Raw genomic sequence first — 16008 nt, 5'->3', positions numbered from 1 at the left:
ATTTTGAGACCAATCATTTGCCTCATTCATACACACTGATGTCAGTGCTTTGAAAATGATTGTCATTTTGGGATTAAACCTTTTCCAAACAATCATCTTGCAGTGAAAGGTTACAAATGTTGGCTCTGTGGTCCTGCCACACAGGAATGAATAGGCGCTTTCCTCTATGTGACAGAACCCTGCAGCTTGGCGATAAAATTATTAGTAGAGGCTCAGAAGCATGACAAGCACTGTGCTACTTGCTGTGTCGTCCTTTTTACCTTGTAATCCACCAGCAGGCTTGTCTGACATGCCAGCAAATTACAAGGTAATTAATATAACAGCAAATGTTATGAAAGTAAAAAACAAGGAACTTGAAATTAACTCAGATACGGGGAAAATATAAATGAATACACAGCTACATAATTTAGTAATAAATGTTATTGTGTTTATTTCCAATAAATACTACAATATGTGTCCCCAAGTGAGATTTCAAGCAGAGTAGTACAGATCAGCAATCAAAGATACCACAACAATCATGAAGGCATAGGCAGGACGCATAGAAAAAAGGCAAATGTTTTTTTTTTTACAATCTGGCTTATTCAATATAATAATGCAAGGCGCATTACCCCTAACAACCAACTAGAACCCACCATATACTGTTGGTGTCAGTACACTGAACTTCAATTGGCTGATATGGGTATGTCGAACTGTGTTAAATAGTGAAACAGAAATCTGGCATAGTAGTACTCTATGGCACAATCAGTAATGTGCAGCACATTCTGCAGGTGATCCTTTCAAATATACACATATTATTTTAACACAATACCACCTCAGAAACATGCAACATAACACAGGAATAAAGCAGACCTAAAGCCTACTGGTAAGCTTTTTCATCTCTCCCTATTGCTCGATCACTGAAACACGTGTGTTGGAGCTGTGGAGCTGTGTTGCCTTAGTGTATTGGGGTGGCATTCAAAATTATTTTCACTACATTGTGCCAACATGCAGGGACACATAGCACTGGAAAGGCTGGCAACATCCAGTTGCATTTTTTTCATTACCTTGCAGGGTCACTTTAAAGCAATTCTGGCCTTTGCCAACGTAAACAATGTTTTAAATATCCCTGCCATGAGCAAATAAAATACCCAGTACTTCCAGGTATGGAGAAGCATGTGTCTCATTGCACGTGACAGCTCTGAAGCCCTGAATGTAGCAACTAGCAACCTACACAGAATCCTGGTAGCTGAACAGAGCAAAGGAAAGGTAAAGGTGTGAAAGGGGGGTAAGTGAACCTGTTGCTCTACCCTGCAAGGGCAAAGCACAGATTCATGTCAAGCTTCAAATGTTATGGGGTTTGCAAAAACACTGCAAAAGGAAGGTCAATCACATACAGTCAGCGGCTCTGCTTAAACATACAGTAGATCCTGCCTTTTTGTAACATTATGGTTTCCTCGTACTACAGTTCCAGTACCAGCAGGTGAAGGGAGCTAAGTGACTAACTTTGCAGTTTACTGTAGATTTGTGATAGGGCAGTAGGGGATGTAAAATAGTGTAGGGCCAGGAAACTTTAGGTCTGCTTTAGAATAGTACTGCACAAGTTGGTGTCTTAAGAACACAGACTTATCATAGTGTCTAAATGAAGAACTGTCTGCTGCACAGCAACCAGAGTCTTGCTTTAATTTTCCCACACTGCAATAGGCAACACAGACAGTTCTCCCTCCACATAATTTTATAATACTTAATGTGAAAATAACTATTAGGCATTGAAAAAAGTGTTTGTGTTGTATAAAGCAAACAGAATTTAGCTGTCATTTGGCTCATGCAGACCAACTTGAATCTTTGATTGCTGTGTGATACAGATAACAGTCTTCATTGTGCTGTGTTGTTCTGTAAACAAAGCGAGCATAAGAAAAAGTGCAGTATATTTAAAATAGTGTAAACATCCATTTTTAGGCCCCTTGCACACAGAAGCATCTAGCTGTTGTGTATCCTTCCCAGCATTTTTTGCTCCCCGGAAGGACAGGTGCAGCGACCATCCCATTGCCTGTAGCCTGTCATAGTCTATGGCAGGCTGCAACTGGATGAGGCTGAATGTTGTACCCACGTTTAGAACCCTATACATTCAGGAACAAATGCCTGGAAAGCAGATCTTCAGCTCAGTCCAGCCACATCTTGCCACAAACTTTAACAGGCGGCAAGCAATGGAGCTGGGAGCTGCAACTGTCATTCCTGGGTACCAGTGGCGGCTGGTGGTATACTCTTTTGGGGGAGGCAAACAATTCATCCACAGCCACCCCCCACTCCCGGTCGAGTTACATGCCCCCCCCCCAGGTCGGTCACCAGCCCCACACTTACCCCATGTATGGAGCAGGCAGCGGTTCCCTCTGGGCGATGGCTTCCCCTGCATTTCCTTCTCAGCATCACGGCAGGCCTACGTTTCCACCCTCTGCCACCTAGGCCAATATGACTGCTTCTCCTTTCGGCCAATCTCATGATCCGCTTCCTGATTGGCCAGCAGAATAAGTGTGACAGTAGCAAATATTAATTCGCTATTGTCACACAACTGGGTGGGTGGGCCCATGCTCACCCTTTTTTGAAGCCTATTAGAGCCTCTAGCTCTAAACACGTGTTTAAAAAACAAACAAAAAAAGAAAAAAAACCTTTGAAATCCATGCGTCCTTCGCCCCGCATGTAGATTAGGGGGCTGGACGTATGGCTAGGAGGTGGCGCTCCTGTGCTCTGTTTTAAGGGCTGCCACTGCTGGGTATACTAGAATGCCGGGAGGGACGAATAGCAGCTAGATGCCTTGTATGTAAGGGACCTTAAGGCTGAAATTTCTGAATATCGCTGGCAAGTCTTCTTACAATAAAGTGTACTTAAAATTAAAATAATTTAAAATAAAATAACTTTAAAATTCAATGTATTAAAACACCTGCAGTACCTCTTAAATTGCCGTATACAAACAGAAGCTAGAGTACACTTTTCAAACATATGTATTTCAAGTATTTTTTATATACCTTAAAATGCTGCTTGATCTAAAAGTAACATTTTTACATGTGCGTGGTACCATATTTCCATTATTTTATCAAATACAGATTTGTAGATCCTCCCTCTACAGGTTACAGTGCCAGATTTAGACCTTGGAGGGCCCAGGGCACTTTGAGTTAGGAGCCCTCTCAACATGAAATATAAAACACCTGCCAAAATCCCTCATCTCTTCTTTGCCTCTGAAGTCAAGCCTAACTGTTCCGCATCCTAACAACCACGCACGCTATGTTGATTTTTTTTTAATACCAAAACTAATTTTATAATTACATTTATTTTTTTCAAAGGAAGTGTGGGATCCCCCTCTGGCAGGGGGGCCCGGGGTAATTGTCCCATTTGTTTGACCCCTTCTAAATCCAGCACTGAGTATCTATATTTCAATGCAATTAGTCTCCCTGATCAACAACTACTGACAAAATATTTAATTGAATATGCTATAGTGCTAAGCAAGCATTACTAAACTGCAAAATACTCACTTCCACTTTCTAGTGATGCAGCCCTTGCAGGCTGGTGTTATCTTTTCCCTGGGCTACTTTTGAGTGCTGGCTTTTTTGTCCTTTTGATTGGCACTAGTGGGGGATGATGTCACCCCATGCATGCACATAGAAGGTAGTCATTCTGGCACAGCCACGTGTTGGGAATGCATGCTGAGCAGTGTGCATTCTTTGGAAGACTATGATCAGGCAATTGTGTCCAATTGCAGAAGAGGGATAGCGTTGTTGATTTACTAAAGCTAGAGTGTGCAAAATCTGGTGCGGCTGTGCCTGTTAGCCAACCAGCTTCTATTTTCAGTTGTTCAGTTAAGCTTTGACAAAATAACCTGGAAGCCGATTGGTTTCGGTGCAGAGCTGCACAAGATTTAGCAGTTTTAAAATCAACCCAAGAATGTCAAGCTCTGTGACAAGAGCTACCTCCTAGCAATCTTTTAGATTTCAACTTAACTAGTATATGGTTGCATTTACCTTTATCCCCCATTATTAATATCCACTGTTGGACTTCACAATCTATATTTACCAGTGCTGTTTACAAATCCAAACAAAAATCAGTCACATAAAGACCCGTGGCAATTTTAGTAGTCACAATATCGGACATGCAGAGATTCCTACAACAGAATGTAGACATTGGTGGTTATTCTTGCAGCTTTTTATTACTGACTTCTGTGATTTGCCAAGTATTCCCTTTTCATACACACATCCCTATTTCAACTTTTAGATCTCATTTCACACATAACACTGGAAAATCCTCTCTTCATTCATATTTATATAGGATAAATGTTATTTTATCTCCAACTATATTTAATCAAGTGAAACCCAGTCTCTCCTGTAACCTTCCCCAGTTGTTCCATGAAGCTGGAGGTGTAACAGATCTGCTTTGGCCATTGAGGAGTACATAAAACTGAAATAGTCCGCTGTGTCTAGCAGCTGCTCCTTAGAGACTCTGGAGTTTAGAACTCAATATTCATATTGCGGCCAAGACTTCTCAGCTTCGAATGCATGACCTCTAAAATAATTAAAGTGAGCGGAGCATCTGTGAACACAGTGGGAGTTTTCAGCAGCCGTTCCAACACATTGACTGCATACAAATCTCATTAAACTAACAAGAATCTGTCTTGAAGGAGCTTGCAATTAAATGTATTGCTCTGGACATCAGGTAGAATTGGATGATTGGTATGAGGACAGACAGGTCAGAGTGGGCTGGTCTGTATGATGTTTAATCGAAAGAGACCCTGTCACCAACTTAATTCTGAATTATCTTAGAAGCATATGAAACTAATGTCAAACCAATACCATCGACACAATCCCAAAGCCTATCTAGATATTATCTCAGTATGATATATCTGTCTCACATCTGCCTCACTTCTGCTGTTTAGCGTAACTGTGCAATGGAATCAATAAATGTCCCCCAATAATTTTTAAATGTTCCCACATTTAAATGAATGGGTTTGTGTGAAGCTACTCTTCCTTAAGACATCTCAGCTGGTCACAAAGTAAACTTGAGGACAGAAATGTGGGAGCTCAAATGTTTTCTTTCTTTCAAAAGGTGCAGGCTTCTCATCATGCCATTTTTAGTTCCCTTTTTACCAAAACCCATATACTGGATAACAAATCCCATGCCCTAATGCCCAATTATTAAGTTTAGGTGATTTGTGAAGTGAATCTAGATAGAGGATCACAAGCGATAAAGAGAACATGCAATGGCAAGAAAAAAGAAATAGTCTATGGGTTAATTTTTGGTTTCTTTTAGCACTGTGAATGCTTAATAAGTGTGTTCAATAAAAGACATGAGAAATTGGAATTGTTTGTGCATTTAAAGCACATTATGTTTGTCTACTGTTGTGACTTAGATGGTGATCAGATCATATTTTATAGCAAATTACTGCAGAAAACCAGTAAACGCCAAGGGTTCACGTTCTTTTCCTTGCCACTTTTTATGACTCGTACAAACACTGGGGTGAAGAAAACGTGTGTTGTGTCCAACAACGTTTGAAGGATTTCTCTGGTAGCATCTGGTGTGAAGATCACAGATCTTGTTGTGAAATACCATATGGCCTGTGGCCTGGCCCAAGAGGTTGTGTGCATCAGGCACTGAGCTAAGAAGTGACAGCATTAAAGCAATCTGAAGTTAGAGCCAATGATGCTGCAATTGGATACTGGAACTTTTAGTTCCTGATATTTTGTCACTGCATGTTCCTCGAGACACTGATCTGGACGGACTGGATGGCTATTGATGGAAACAGTCCATTAGGAATTTTCATTTTCATTTTGAGGTCTCTCTTTATGAAAAAACATCACTTATTAAATGTCCTGTTTGGATGTGTGCATTTTTTTTCCAAGTATTTTTCCCCAGGTCTCATCTCGAGCTTGCTGACAAATTGAATAATTCAGTAGAATTCCACTACTGAGAATGAGAGCACAAATATTATCATATTAGCACAGATTGTTATCTCCTGCTTTGCCCGTGAGAATGTCAATTTCGCATTTCTACTGGTAGTGGGGTCTACAATGTGATCTTTCCATATTTGTTACCATCCAGCAACTTTCAGTGTTGCCAAGATATTGAAAGGATAAGTTCACCTATTAGGGCAGAATTTCACTTTTCATAATAATTAGAAGCATTTACTAATGTAATTTCTGGCCAAGACATTCCAATGTGCGCATCTCTCACAGCTTTAAAGTTTCATCTGCTTTTAAAGAATGTTTTCTGCTGGCATCACTTCCTGTAGATCATATACCAGCATACACTGGCTTGCTGCATCACAGAACAGGATGTGTTCGCCACTCCGAACATACCCAATGTACAGAGTATATATATATATATATTTGTGTAAATTGACAGTGCTATACAAGTACCTGTAATAAATAAATACATCCCTCAATACTATACTACCCTTTTTGTTTTATTTCTACCAACTTTCTGTACAATCTGATTGTACAATCTCCTTTATATCTGCCATCAGCTATGTAGTGTAAGGGCCTGCCTGATTTGATACAAATTGAACAGATTGTTCAGATGGGTTCTTCTATTTCATAGTTTTGGTAAATCAATAGGAAATTGTACAGAGATTGTATAATTGGATTGCATGGCCATCTTTATACAAGTACATAGGAGGAAGTGGAGGAAGACACTCAGCTGTCACGCCTCGTTCACATTTCCATTCCAATCACAACTCACTCTCCCATGTGCGTTTTTTTTTTGGGGGGGATATTTTGGAGCATTTCCGATCATGATGCATAGGGCAGCCCATTCACTTGAAGGGGCTGCCCTATGCATGACAAATGCCTCAAAGAAGCTCCAGAAATTTTTTTTTTTTTTTTGGAGTGGAGCGTGGTGAATTTTTTTAATGCACTTTTTGGTGCATTTGCCACACAGGAAACACATGCCTGCTACCCACCCTATGTTTATTGACAATGCAAGCATAATGTGCATTTGCATCGCATTTCTGAAACACATGGCAAACGCACTTTTTCTGTGTAGTTTGCCAAACATTTGGAAAGACACAGATGTGAATGGAACCGCACTGTTTTTGTGTAAATTCACATTCAGGCCCCATTCACATCTAGCACAGTGGGAGCGCACATTTTTTGGCTTGTTCTTCCCACGACATACATAGGGCAGCCCATTGATTTCAATAGGCTGCCCTACATGCGGCAAAGTAGCTCATGGGACATTCTGACCTGTTGTGCTTTGCATATTTTTTTTACTATGTTTGTCGCTCATTTCTTCACACTGCAAAATGTTTGTTTGCTTACCCGTTTGAAGTGTCATTAACAATTAATGGCACCGAAAGGGCAACTAGTTTATTTTAGGTGTGTAAAGGTGGCCACACTATACAATCTGAGAACAGGGATCGCTGACTGCATTTGAAATGCATGAACCTGCAGAGGTGGATGGGTGTGATCTCCTGGAGGAAAGGGGATAGGGGTCCTGAATACCAAATTGAGGACAGCTAATGGAGGAGTTTTCACCCAGACACTGGTGTTGAGGTAATGCCTAGTCTCGGATAAATTTTTTCTTTTCTGCAAAAAAGGTACATTATTGGTATATTGATACATAAGGGATTTTAGAAAAAAAAAAAAAAAGTGAACTTAGCCTTGAAGGTTTTACACCCACAAATGATGATAAAGGAGTCATACATGTGCCTATATATGTTCAGATTGGACACTTTGATGGGGTCTTTTGGCTTCCATGTTTCCAAATGTTACTCCTTGTCAGGTTTATGGCTACAGGGTACTGTATTCGTGCTGTAAATGGGAGAAAACAGCTCCTGTGCCAGTCATTCTTGGTGCTTCTTACAGCATCCTTAACTCCCCGTGAATACAAGAGTTGTGTGTAACCTAGTCTGACAGCCATTTTTTGCCCCCCCCCCCCCCAAACAGGTACAATTCTAGATAAATAACAAATCTAGCTCATAACTAGTCATTTTGCATGCACTATATTTAACTTATGTTTTAAGAACTTCCTCTACAACAGGTCATATATAAATGTAAGATTTTTTTCTAGGCGAACATATGCGAGACGCACAATGTTCAATCAAGTATCCACTAAAGGAGATGAGAGTTTTAGTACACAATATGGCAGTGAAAATACACTTGTAATGTTAAAATTAGTTCTGGTTTCCAACCTATTTGTGAGAAATAACCAATGTCCTGCTTCAAAAACAACACAAATGAAATTGTATATATAAAAGGATTCCATTTTGTGTTTTAAGTCACATTTTGGCATAGTATAAAGAAAGTGTCAGTACATTTTGGCACATTATCAAGGCAGTTATTGTTCAGAAAAGTCACATAACTGTTTTTCCTTGAAATGTATACAATTAAAGAGTAACTACATTTTATGGTTTCAATCCTTTACTCAAGAGAAAAGCTTTTTGGTTTGGCTCACGACCCAAGAATTCCCGCAACAGATCCATGCCATCCACTGATCCTCCAGGTTTGAGGATAAGGTCTCTGTATTTCTTTCCAACCTACAGGGAAAAAAGTCAGAGCGGGGTCACAGAGCTGAATGTGCAAACAGAATCTCAAATACTCATTGCAAAGAGCAGTAAAAGTAATAAACAGGAGATGAATGGATATCCCAGGGTTCAGTTTCACCTGGCTGAAGCCCAGTCAAGTAACCATTAAAGGGAGCTTATTCCAAAAGAAATATATAGGCCACCATTGCTGCAATTAGTTGCCAGACTGTTATGCTGATCAGATACTGTAATATTTTCAAAGTCACTACCTTGAATCAAAGCATGCAGGAATTGAAGTCAGGAAACGTGACCTGTATTGCAATGTGAATTATAATTATAGCTGAACTATGTGATATAATAATGTATAACACGTATATTCCTTACAGGTTCAATTTAAGCCTCCAGACATTGCACTAGTGAAAAATAACACCTACAGTTTAAAAGAATGAAAAGCAACATTTAATTAGCTTGTTTACTGATATGGGTTACAAAAATAGCTGTCTCAGCATACTTTCATCTCTAATCCTCAATAGTCTCGTGGCCTCCAGCAATTTTGCACCGCAAACCACTGAACCTCCATGATGATGGCATGACCTTTCATGGCTGACCTTTGACCCTAAATACAGTATTGGAGTCTGCTTTAATCGTTTTTGAAGCAACGACTCGTCAGCTTGTCTGTGTATGGTACCTTACAAATTTGGGAGGTATTCCAGAAGCTTAATATAAACACAGGGGTCTGTAGAGCAACTAACACCACTAGCAATCTCTCTATAGTCAGCTACACAGTTTCTCTGTGAATTTTGTTTCCATTACTAAATTCTAAACTGATATAAAAATGTTATGTTAATTTATCATTAGTGTAGGCCAGCAATGGCAGACTAAATATTTCTCTTTATACAGGTGTCCTTTAAACTACCACACTATAGGGTGGTGGAAATGTTGCTGATTTTCTGTCAGGACTACTTTACCAAGCTTCAGAACTTGTCAAACCATAATATGTTTTATCAATGGTACTGATGTCAGACTTTCTACTTATTATTTTCTGGTGTAATGCAGCAGGATAGGTAAAACAGATTTAATGCAATTTTAAATTACTGGTCTGCTGTCAAGTGGAGCTACAGGAAAACAGCTAAATAATGTAGATGATAGTTACTTATAGTGTTACTGTTTTACCCATCAAAATATAGGTCATTTTGACCGGTCATTCTTATGATACACACAGCTCTGATAGATAATGGATAAGATCACTCTGCTTCTTCGCGTTTTAGAATTACTGTCTCCTGGTTACTGGACAGAGGTGGTAATGCAGATTCACTGACCAATGAGAAGGCTGGAGGGGGTGAAGTAACATAGAAAGCGGAAACACGGGTGAATGAATTGCTTAACCAGGAACTATGCAAACCATGTAACTGACTGTGCAGTGTGGGAAATGTGTACAAATGCCAACCACCTAAAGCCTGTGACACATGTAGCTGTTCCTGATCACTCCCATGTGTTGCAAAGCTCATACTCAGTGGTGGGTTAGAATTGTGGAATTCTGGAGCAATATCACAACTCAAAAGGCATAGACTGTACAACTTGTAGACCTGGAAGCTGTTTGACACATTTATAGTTTACCAGATAATAGGTTTCATTGGCGTTTCCTTTGACTGCACAGCCTCCAGTGTTAATAATTATGGCTATGTTTTCCATCTGTGTAGCACCCTTGTCCTAAACAGGGCTTCTAGTACATTTATTTGTTCTAGGTGGTAACTAGCCTGGGATAATTTGTAGTCTTTGAGCAAATGGGTTTCTCCCAAGCTTGGGTTTAACTTACTTTTGTCAATAGGTGGCACTGTTACCTTTGGCATTAATATGATAGATTATAGTGAATTCAGGGTGTGTGTGTGTGTGTGTGTGTGTGTGTGTGTGCCTTAAGCCTGAGGCCTAACCACGTGTAAAGGGTCTCGGCCTGAGGGGAGCCCAATTGTTGCCAGGAGGCAAAGGAGAAGAAGTTGCCAGAGGGTCAACCACTTTTGCTGCTGGAGGCAGGTATAAAGGGATGGAGTTTTGAAGGAGTACCAGAGGAGACTCTTCATCAGTCGGGGACTATGAAGTAGCTGGGAAAGCTTCAGGAGAGAACTCATCCACGAAGTACAGTGGGTAGCTGTGAGTAAAGATTAAAAAAGTACGGTGAGTAGCTGTGAGATAAGCTTGAGGGATCCAGTGGGTAGCTGTGAGCCGAGCTTGAGGATCTACAGTGGGATACTGCGAGTACAGTTGATGCTATAGGAGACAGCATTTGCTACAAGATACAGATCACTGCATTCAGTTTAAAGGCCCTTTTTTCTGTATCTATTTTTGTCTGAAGGGTCTGTTAAGTTGCTTTTGCATTTGCTTAAAGGTGCCCTGTGCCCTTATTCCTCTCTCCCACATTTTCTAAGAGAAATAAAACGGTCTTTGTTCATTTTTAAAAGTGACTGGCGCCCATCTTTTCATTTTGCACTACACCCACCATGCCTAGTAATCTGCATGCTGAGGAGGAATGTCAGCCCTCCCCAACTCTGGGGGTCACCACCAGTCCACTGGATGTCAGGGAGAGCACTACATGTGATACCCAATGTATGTCTTCAAAATCTAATCAAGTGCCATGTCTCTTTACTGGTGTTCCCAAGACAGCAAGGTAGATGGCAGATGCCTCAATCCACCCAAGTTCACCCAATACTGAAACCTTATAATTGTTGTCAATTGATGCTGTTGGTTGAGGAGCTTACCCTCTGAAACATCATTCCTCTTCCATAAGATTGCTCGGAGGCTTCAGATAAAAAGACACTGCAGTCTAAGAAACCTTACCTTTGGGTCCATTATTCCTTTCTGTTTGAAACAGCTGTAGAAGATATCCATTGAGAAGACTTCACTCCACAGGTAGCCATAATACTGTCCATCATATCCCCCGGCCAGGTGCCCAAAGGTGGCTGGCATGTTTGTGCCTTCAAATCACATATACACAGAAATATTTAGAAGGACAAGCAAACCATCTTCATCAAAGCACTATGTACTGTAATAGTAGCAAGCCAGTGACTTGTGCATCATCTGATGCTGTTTTTGGTAGCATCTCAGCAAGTGTTGAGTTCCTCTGTCTGAAAATCAGCAAACATATCGGTTATGTGTATTTGTGTAACTCCCATTACCTGCAGGTGTCAACTTTTAATAAAAAACCTCTTCCTGCAGTATCTCCTTGCTAGATACTGCTCTGTGTGTCTTCCAGTGCTGTGAAGGTTACAGAACCTGCTGCTACTCACAAAACTTGTGCCGCCCTTCTATCCTCTCTGTCATTCATAGAACTCATCTTACCACTATCACACAATGCTTTGCATTCTGTGAATGGAGGAGTTCTCCATCTCCATTCACAAAAACTCAACGCATTGTGTGTTAGTGGGGTAAAGCGAGTTCTATGAATGGAGGAGAAAGCAGGAGGAGGCAGGCAACGCAACTTTTGTGAGTAGCAGCAGCTTCTCTTCACAGAGCTGGAAGACAGCTGCTCAGGGCAGTATCCACCAGCTGTGAAGGAGCCACTGCCGGAAGATTTTTATCAGACGCAGACACCTGCAGGTAATGGGATACACACCAACACAAATAACAAATGTGTCTGAAGCTGTATCCCCCAAAAAAACTAAACTCCAGCTTTCACCTTGCTTTAAACCTAACATATATAATTATCACATCCTTACAATATGGCCAACTGGAGGTGTTCTAATTGTGTGAAATGCCTATCCATAAACTAAGCTTATACAGTAGGATATTGTAGGATATTCACTAATTGGGAGAGATTTGCTAACGCTCATGCCCATCTAAAAAGGATGCAAGTACTACAGTTTTTAATCATTAGAAAACTGGGATTTGCTCAGGTGATCATAATTCATACAGATCATCCCATTCAGAAATCAGTCTTAAAGGAGACATGGTAAAACAAACAGCTACTTCTTCAGAACAAAGAAAGTTAAGAATATGCAACAGGTCTGATAAAATCCTTGCAATGTACATACAGTATCTCACAAAAGTGAGTACACCCCTCACATTTTTGCAAATATTTTATTCTTATCTTTTCATGTGACAACACTGAAGAAATGACACTTTGCTACAATGTAAAGTAGTGAAGGTACAGCTTGTATAACGGTGTAAATTTGCTGTCCCCTCAAAATAACTCACACAGCCATTAATGTCTAAACCGCTGGCAACAAAAGTGAGTACACCCCTGAGTGAAAATGTCCAAATTTGGCCCAAAGTGTCAATATTTTCTGTGGCCACCATTATTTTCCAGCGCTGCTTTAACCCTCTTGTGCATGGAGTTCACCAGAGATGCTAAATAGGGTTTAGGTCTGGAGACATGCTTGGCCAGTCCATCACCTTTACTCTCAGCTTCTTTAGCAAGACAGTGGTCGTCTTGGAGGTGTTTGTGGTCGTTCTGTTGAAATACTGCAACAAAGGTAGGGGATCATGCTTTGCTTCAGTATGTCACAGTACATGTTGGTTCATGGTTCCCTCAATGAACTGTAGCTCCCCAGTGCCGGCAGCACTCATGCAGCCCCAGACCATGACACTCCCACCACCATGCTTGACTGTAGGTAAGACACACTTGTTTTTGTACTCCTCACCTGGTTGCCGCCACACACACTTGACACCATCTGAATCAAATAAGCTTTTCTTGGTCTCATCAAAGCACAGGACATGGTTCCAGTAAGCCATGTCCTTAGTCTGCTTTTCTTCAGAAAACTGTTTGTGGGCTTTCTTGTGCATCATCTTTAGGAGGAGAATTCCTTCTGGGACGAGAACCAAGCAGACCAACTTGATATAGTGTGAGGAATATGGTCCGAGCACTGACAGACTGACCCTCCCCCCCTTCAATCTCTGCAGCAATGCTGGCAGCACTCATACATCTATTTCCCAAAGACAACCTCTGCATATGATGCTGAGCATGTGTACTCAACATCTTTGGTCGACTATGGCAGGGCCTGTTCTGAGTGGAACCTGTCCTGTTAAACCACTGTACGGTCTTGGCAATCGCCCTGCAGCTTAGTTTCAGAGTCTAGGCAATCTTCTTATAGCCTAGGCCATCTTTATGTAGAGCAACAATTCTTTTATTCAGATCCTCTGAGAGTTCTTTGCCATGAGGTGCCATGCTGAACTTCCAGTGACTAGTATGAGAGAGTGAGAGCGATAACACCAAATTTAACACACCTGCTCCCCATTCACACCCAAGACCTTGTAAAACGAATGAGTCAAATGACACCAGGTAGGGAAAATAGCCAACTGGGCCCAATTTGGACATTTTCACTTACTCCCTTTTGTTTCCAGCGGTTTCGATATTAATGGCTGTGTGTTGAGTTATTTTGAGGGGACAGCAAATTTACACTGTTACACAAGCTGTGCACCCACTACTTTACATTGTAGCAACATATTTCTTCAGTGTCCTTGCATGAAAAGATACAGTATAATAAAATATTTGCAAAAATGTGAGGGGTGTACTCACTTTTGTGAGATACTGTACATCACAAGGGGGATTGTTTTTTTCTTTCTTAAAAAAAAAAAAAAAAAAAACACTGTAGTATAATTTAGAACCAATATGTATATTTTTACCCAATCACGTTTTCAAATCTTCATCTGCTCCAGCAAAGTAACATGATATTATTTAGACATTCTAACACCCAACAAGGTCATTTATATACAATGAAAGTGTGCTTGCTCTCGAATTAAGGCAGGTGGTGTGTAGGATCAATGTAGAGAGACCACTCTTTAACATGGAGCAGTAGTCCTTATCTACAGCGCAGCAGGGTGAAAATGTTTCTCTGAAGCTATAAAACAGTGAACAATTGAAATGTTCTTGAACCCCGATTTTTTTTTTAATCATTTTGTCCAAAACTTACATTTAGCTTTCTACAAATGTGATATTCCTAATGTCTGTTTTTTTTAACTAGACCTGTAGAAGTCCGTTCCCTAGGCAGACACTGCCATCCAAAGCACAGTGCATATCATGCAGTTTCCTATGTTCTGCAAACCCTAGCATAGACCTGTTTGTGTGTTAGGTCTAGACCGATTTGTGTCTTATTACAGAATAATAAGAAATATGGCTAAGCATCTGCATTGTTCATCCATTGTATTCCATTCTTGAGAAATTAGCATTTGGTATCATAGTACTTCATGCAGAGTTAGGCTCCGTTCACATATATGCCAACTGAGTGCATTTTGAACCGCATCCGATTTTCATGACATGTGAATCAAACCGACTTTTTATGGAGCCAGTTCACATATATGCAGTGCAGCAGCAGTGTGAATTTGCTACAAATTTAAAGGGTCCTATGTCTTTTCTGAGCATTGCAGTGCAGTTCAGATGTGAATTCCAGGCTCATTGCCTTCTATGTTAACTCACCTGAATAGTGCATCTGATCACTCCAAAATGGAAAAAAATAAAAATAAATAAAAAATATTGTGGGGTCCCCCCAAAATCCATACCAGACCCTTATCCAAGCATGCAACCTGGCAGGCCAGGAAAGGGGGGGGGGGGACAAGCGAGCCCCTCCCCCCCACTGAACCATACCAGGCCACATGCCCATTTGGACTTTTCCTTTACTAAAAAAATGAGAACAATGTCCCACAGATGTCAATCATGATGCCCGCCGCAACCTTGAAAAAAGAAGAGGAAAAAAAAAAAAAAAAAAAAAAAAAAAGAAGGAGGGGGGGGGAAGAAGCTCCCGCCCTCTGACAGGTCAAATAGCTAAGGGACAGGGCTACCTGGCAACATCACCTGTGGCACCGACCCCTTATGACATCATTGACCGATGAATGCTAAAAGGGCCACGCAGTTTTTCTTTTTGTTTCACTATTTTTTATTGCCGGAAATGAACCCCGATGACAGCTGAGTCATCCATTGTTAAGGACGTGGTGGCCTGCTTCCCGGCCTGCTCCTTAACAGCCAGCTAATGTCAAAGGCACCGGTGACCGCCAGCTCCAAAAATTTGCATCTGAACCGCATCTAAATCACAGCTGAACCACTGAACAGCCACTTAAGAAAATTCGCACCAGACATGTGTGAACCTAGCCTTAAACTGTCACATAACTGTACCTAACAATTGTATAATACTCTGCCATGGCACTACAATGACACAAGAATGAGTTATACCATACCTGGTGTGGCAGGGATACCTAGAATCTCCTTAGAGAACTTGGCATATTCACTGGCTGTGTCAGCAGACGGCTTTGTGTGCAGAGATTGGTCAACTTTACTGAGAACTATCTGTCGAAGAGTCTGGAGACCTAATAGGCACAGCAGTAAAATTATTGGATACATTTTATAACAAATTACTTGGTTTCCAGACATAAGTTGCTACTTTGCATTGATTTTACTGCTTCTGGAGCAGCAAGTTACGAATACACCAGGTTTGCAATTATAACTGTAAAATAATACATGAACTCTTTATTAAAAATGACATTTCATCACAGAGGAGAGTTTTGTCTAAACAAAAAGAAAGCCCGTCTTACAGTGAACTTAA

General features: G+C 40.7%; 1 protein-coding gene across 2 annotated transcripts in view; it reads right to left on the bottom strand.

Annotated features, from left to right (window-relative positions):
* Positions 1-405: 405 nt before the first annotated feature.
* NLN (neurolysin) overlaps positions 406-16008 on the bottom strand; it is a 146949-nt gene continuing 131346 nt past the window's right edge. For both annotated transcript variants that reach the window (XM_077462645.1, XM_077462646.1), the window contains 3 exons: positions 15644-15772; positions 11315-11451; positions 406-8494 (listed from right to left, as the gene is read on the bottom strand). In XM_077462645.1, the coding sequence (XP_077318771.1) occupies positions 8363-8494; positions 11315-11451; positions 15644-15772 (398 nt within the window). In that variant the 3' untranslated portion in view covers positions 406-8362. The remainder of the gene's footprint in view (positions 8495-11314; positions 11452-15643; positions 15773-16008) is intronic.

Source organism: Lithobates pipiens, unplaced genomic scaffold (assembly GCF_037356315.1).
Source record: "Lithobates pipiens isolate NorthernLeopardFrog02 unplaced genomic scaffold, aLitPip1_a1.2 Scaffold_3, whole genome shotgun sequence".
Lineage (NCBI taxonomy): Eukaryota > Metazoa > Chordata > Amphibia > Anura > Ranidae > Lithobates > Lithobates pipiens.
The sequence above is the reverse complement of the archived record's forward strand: the minus strand, read 5'-3'. Positions and strand labels throughout refer to the sequence as shown.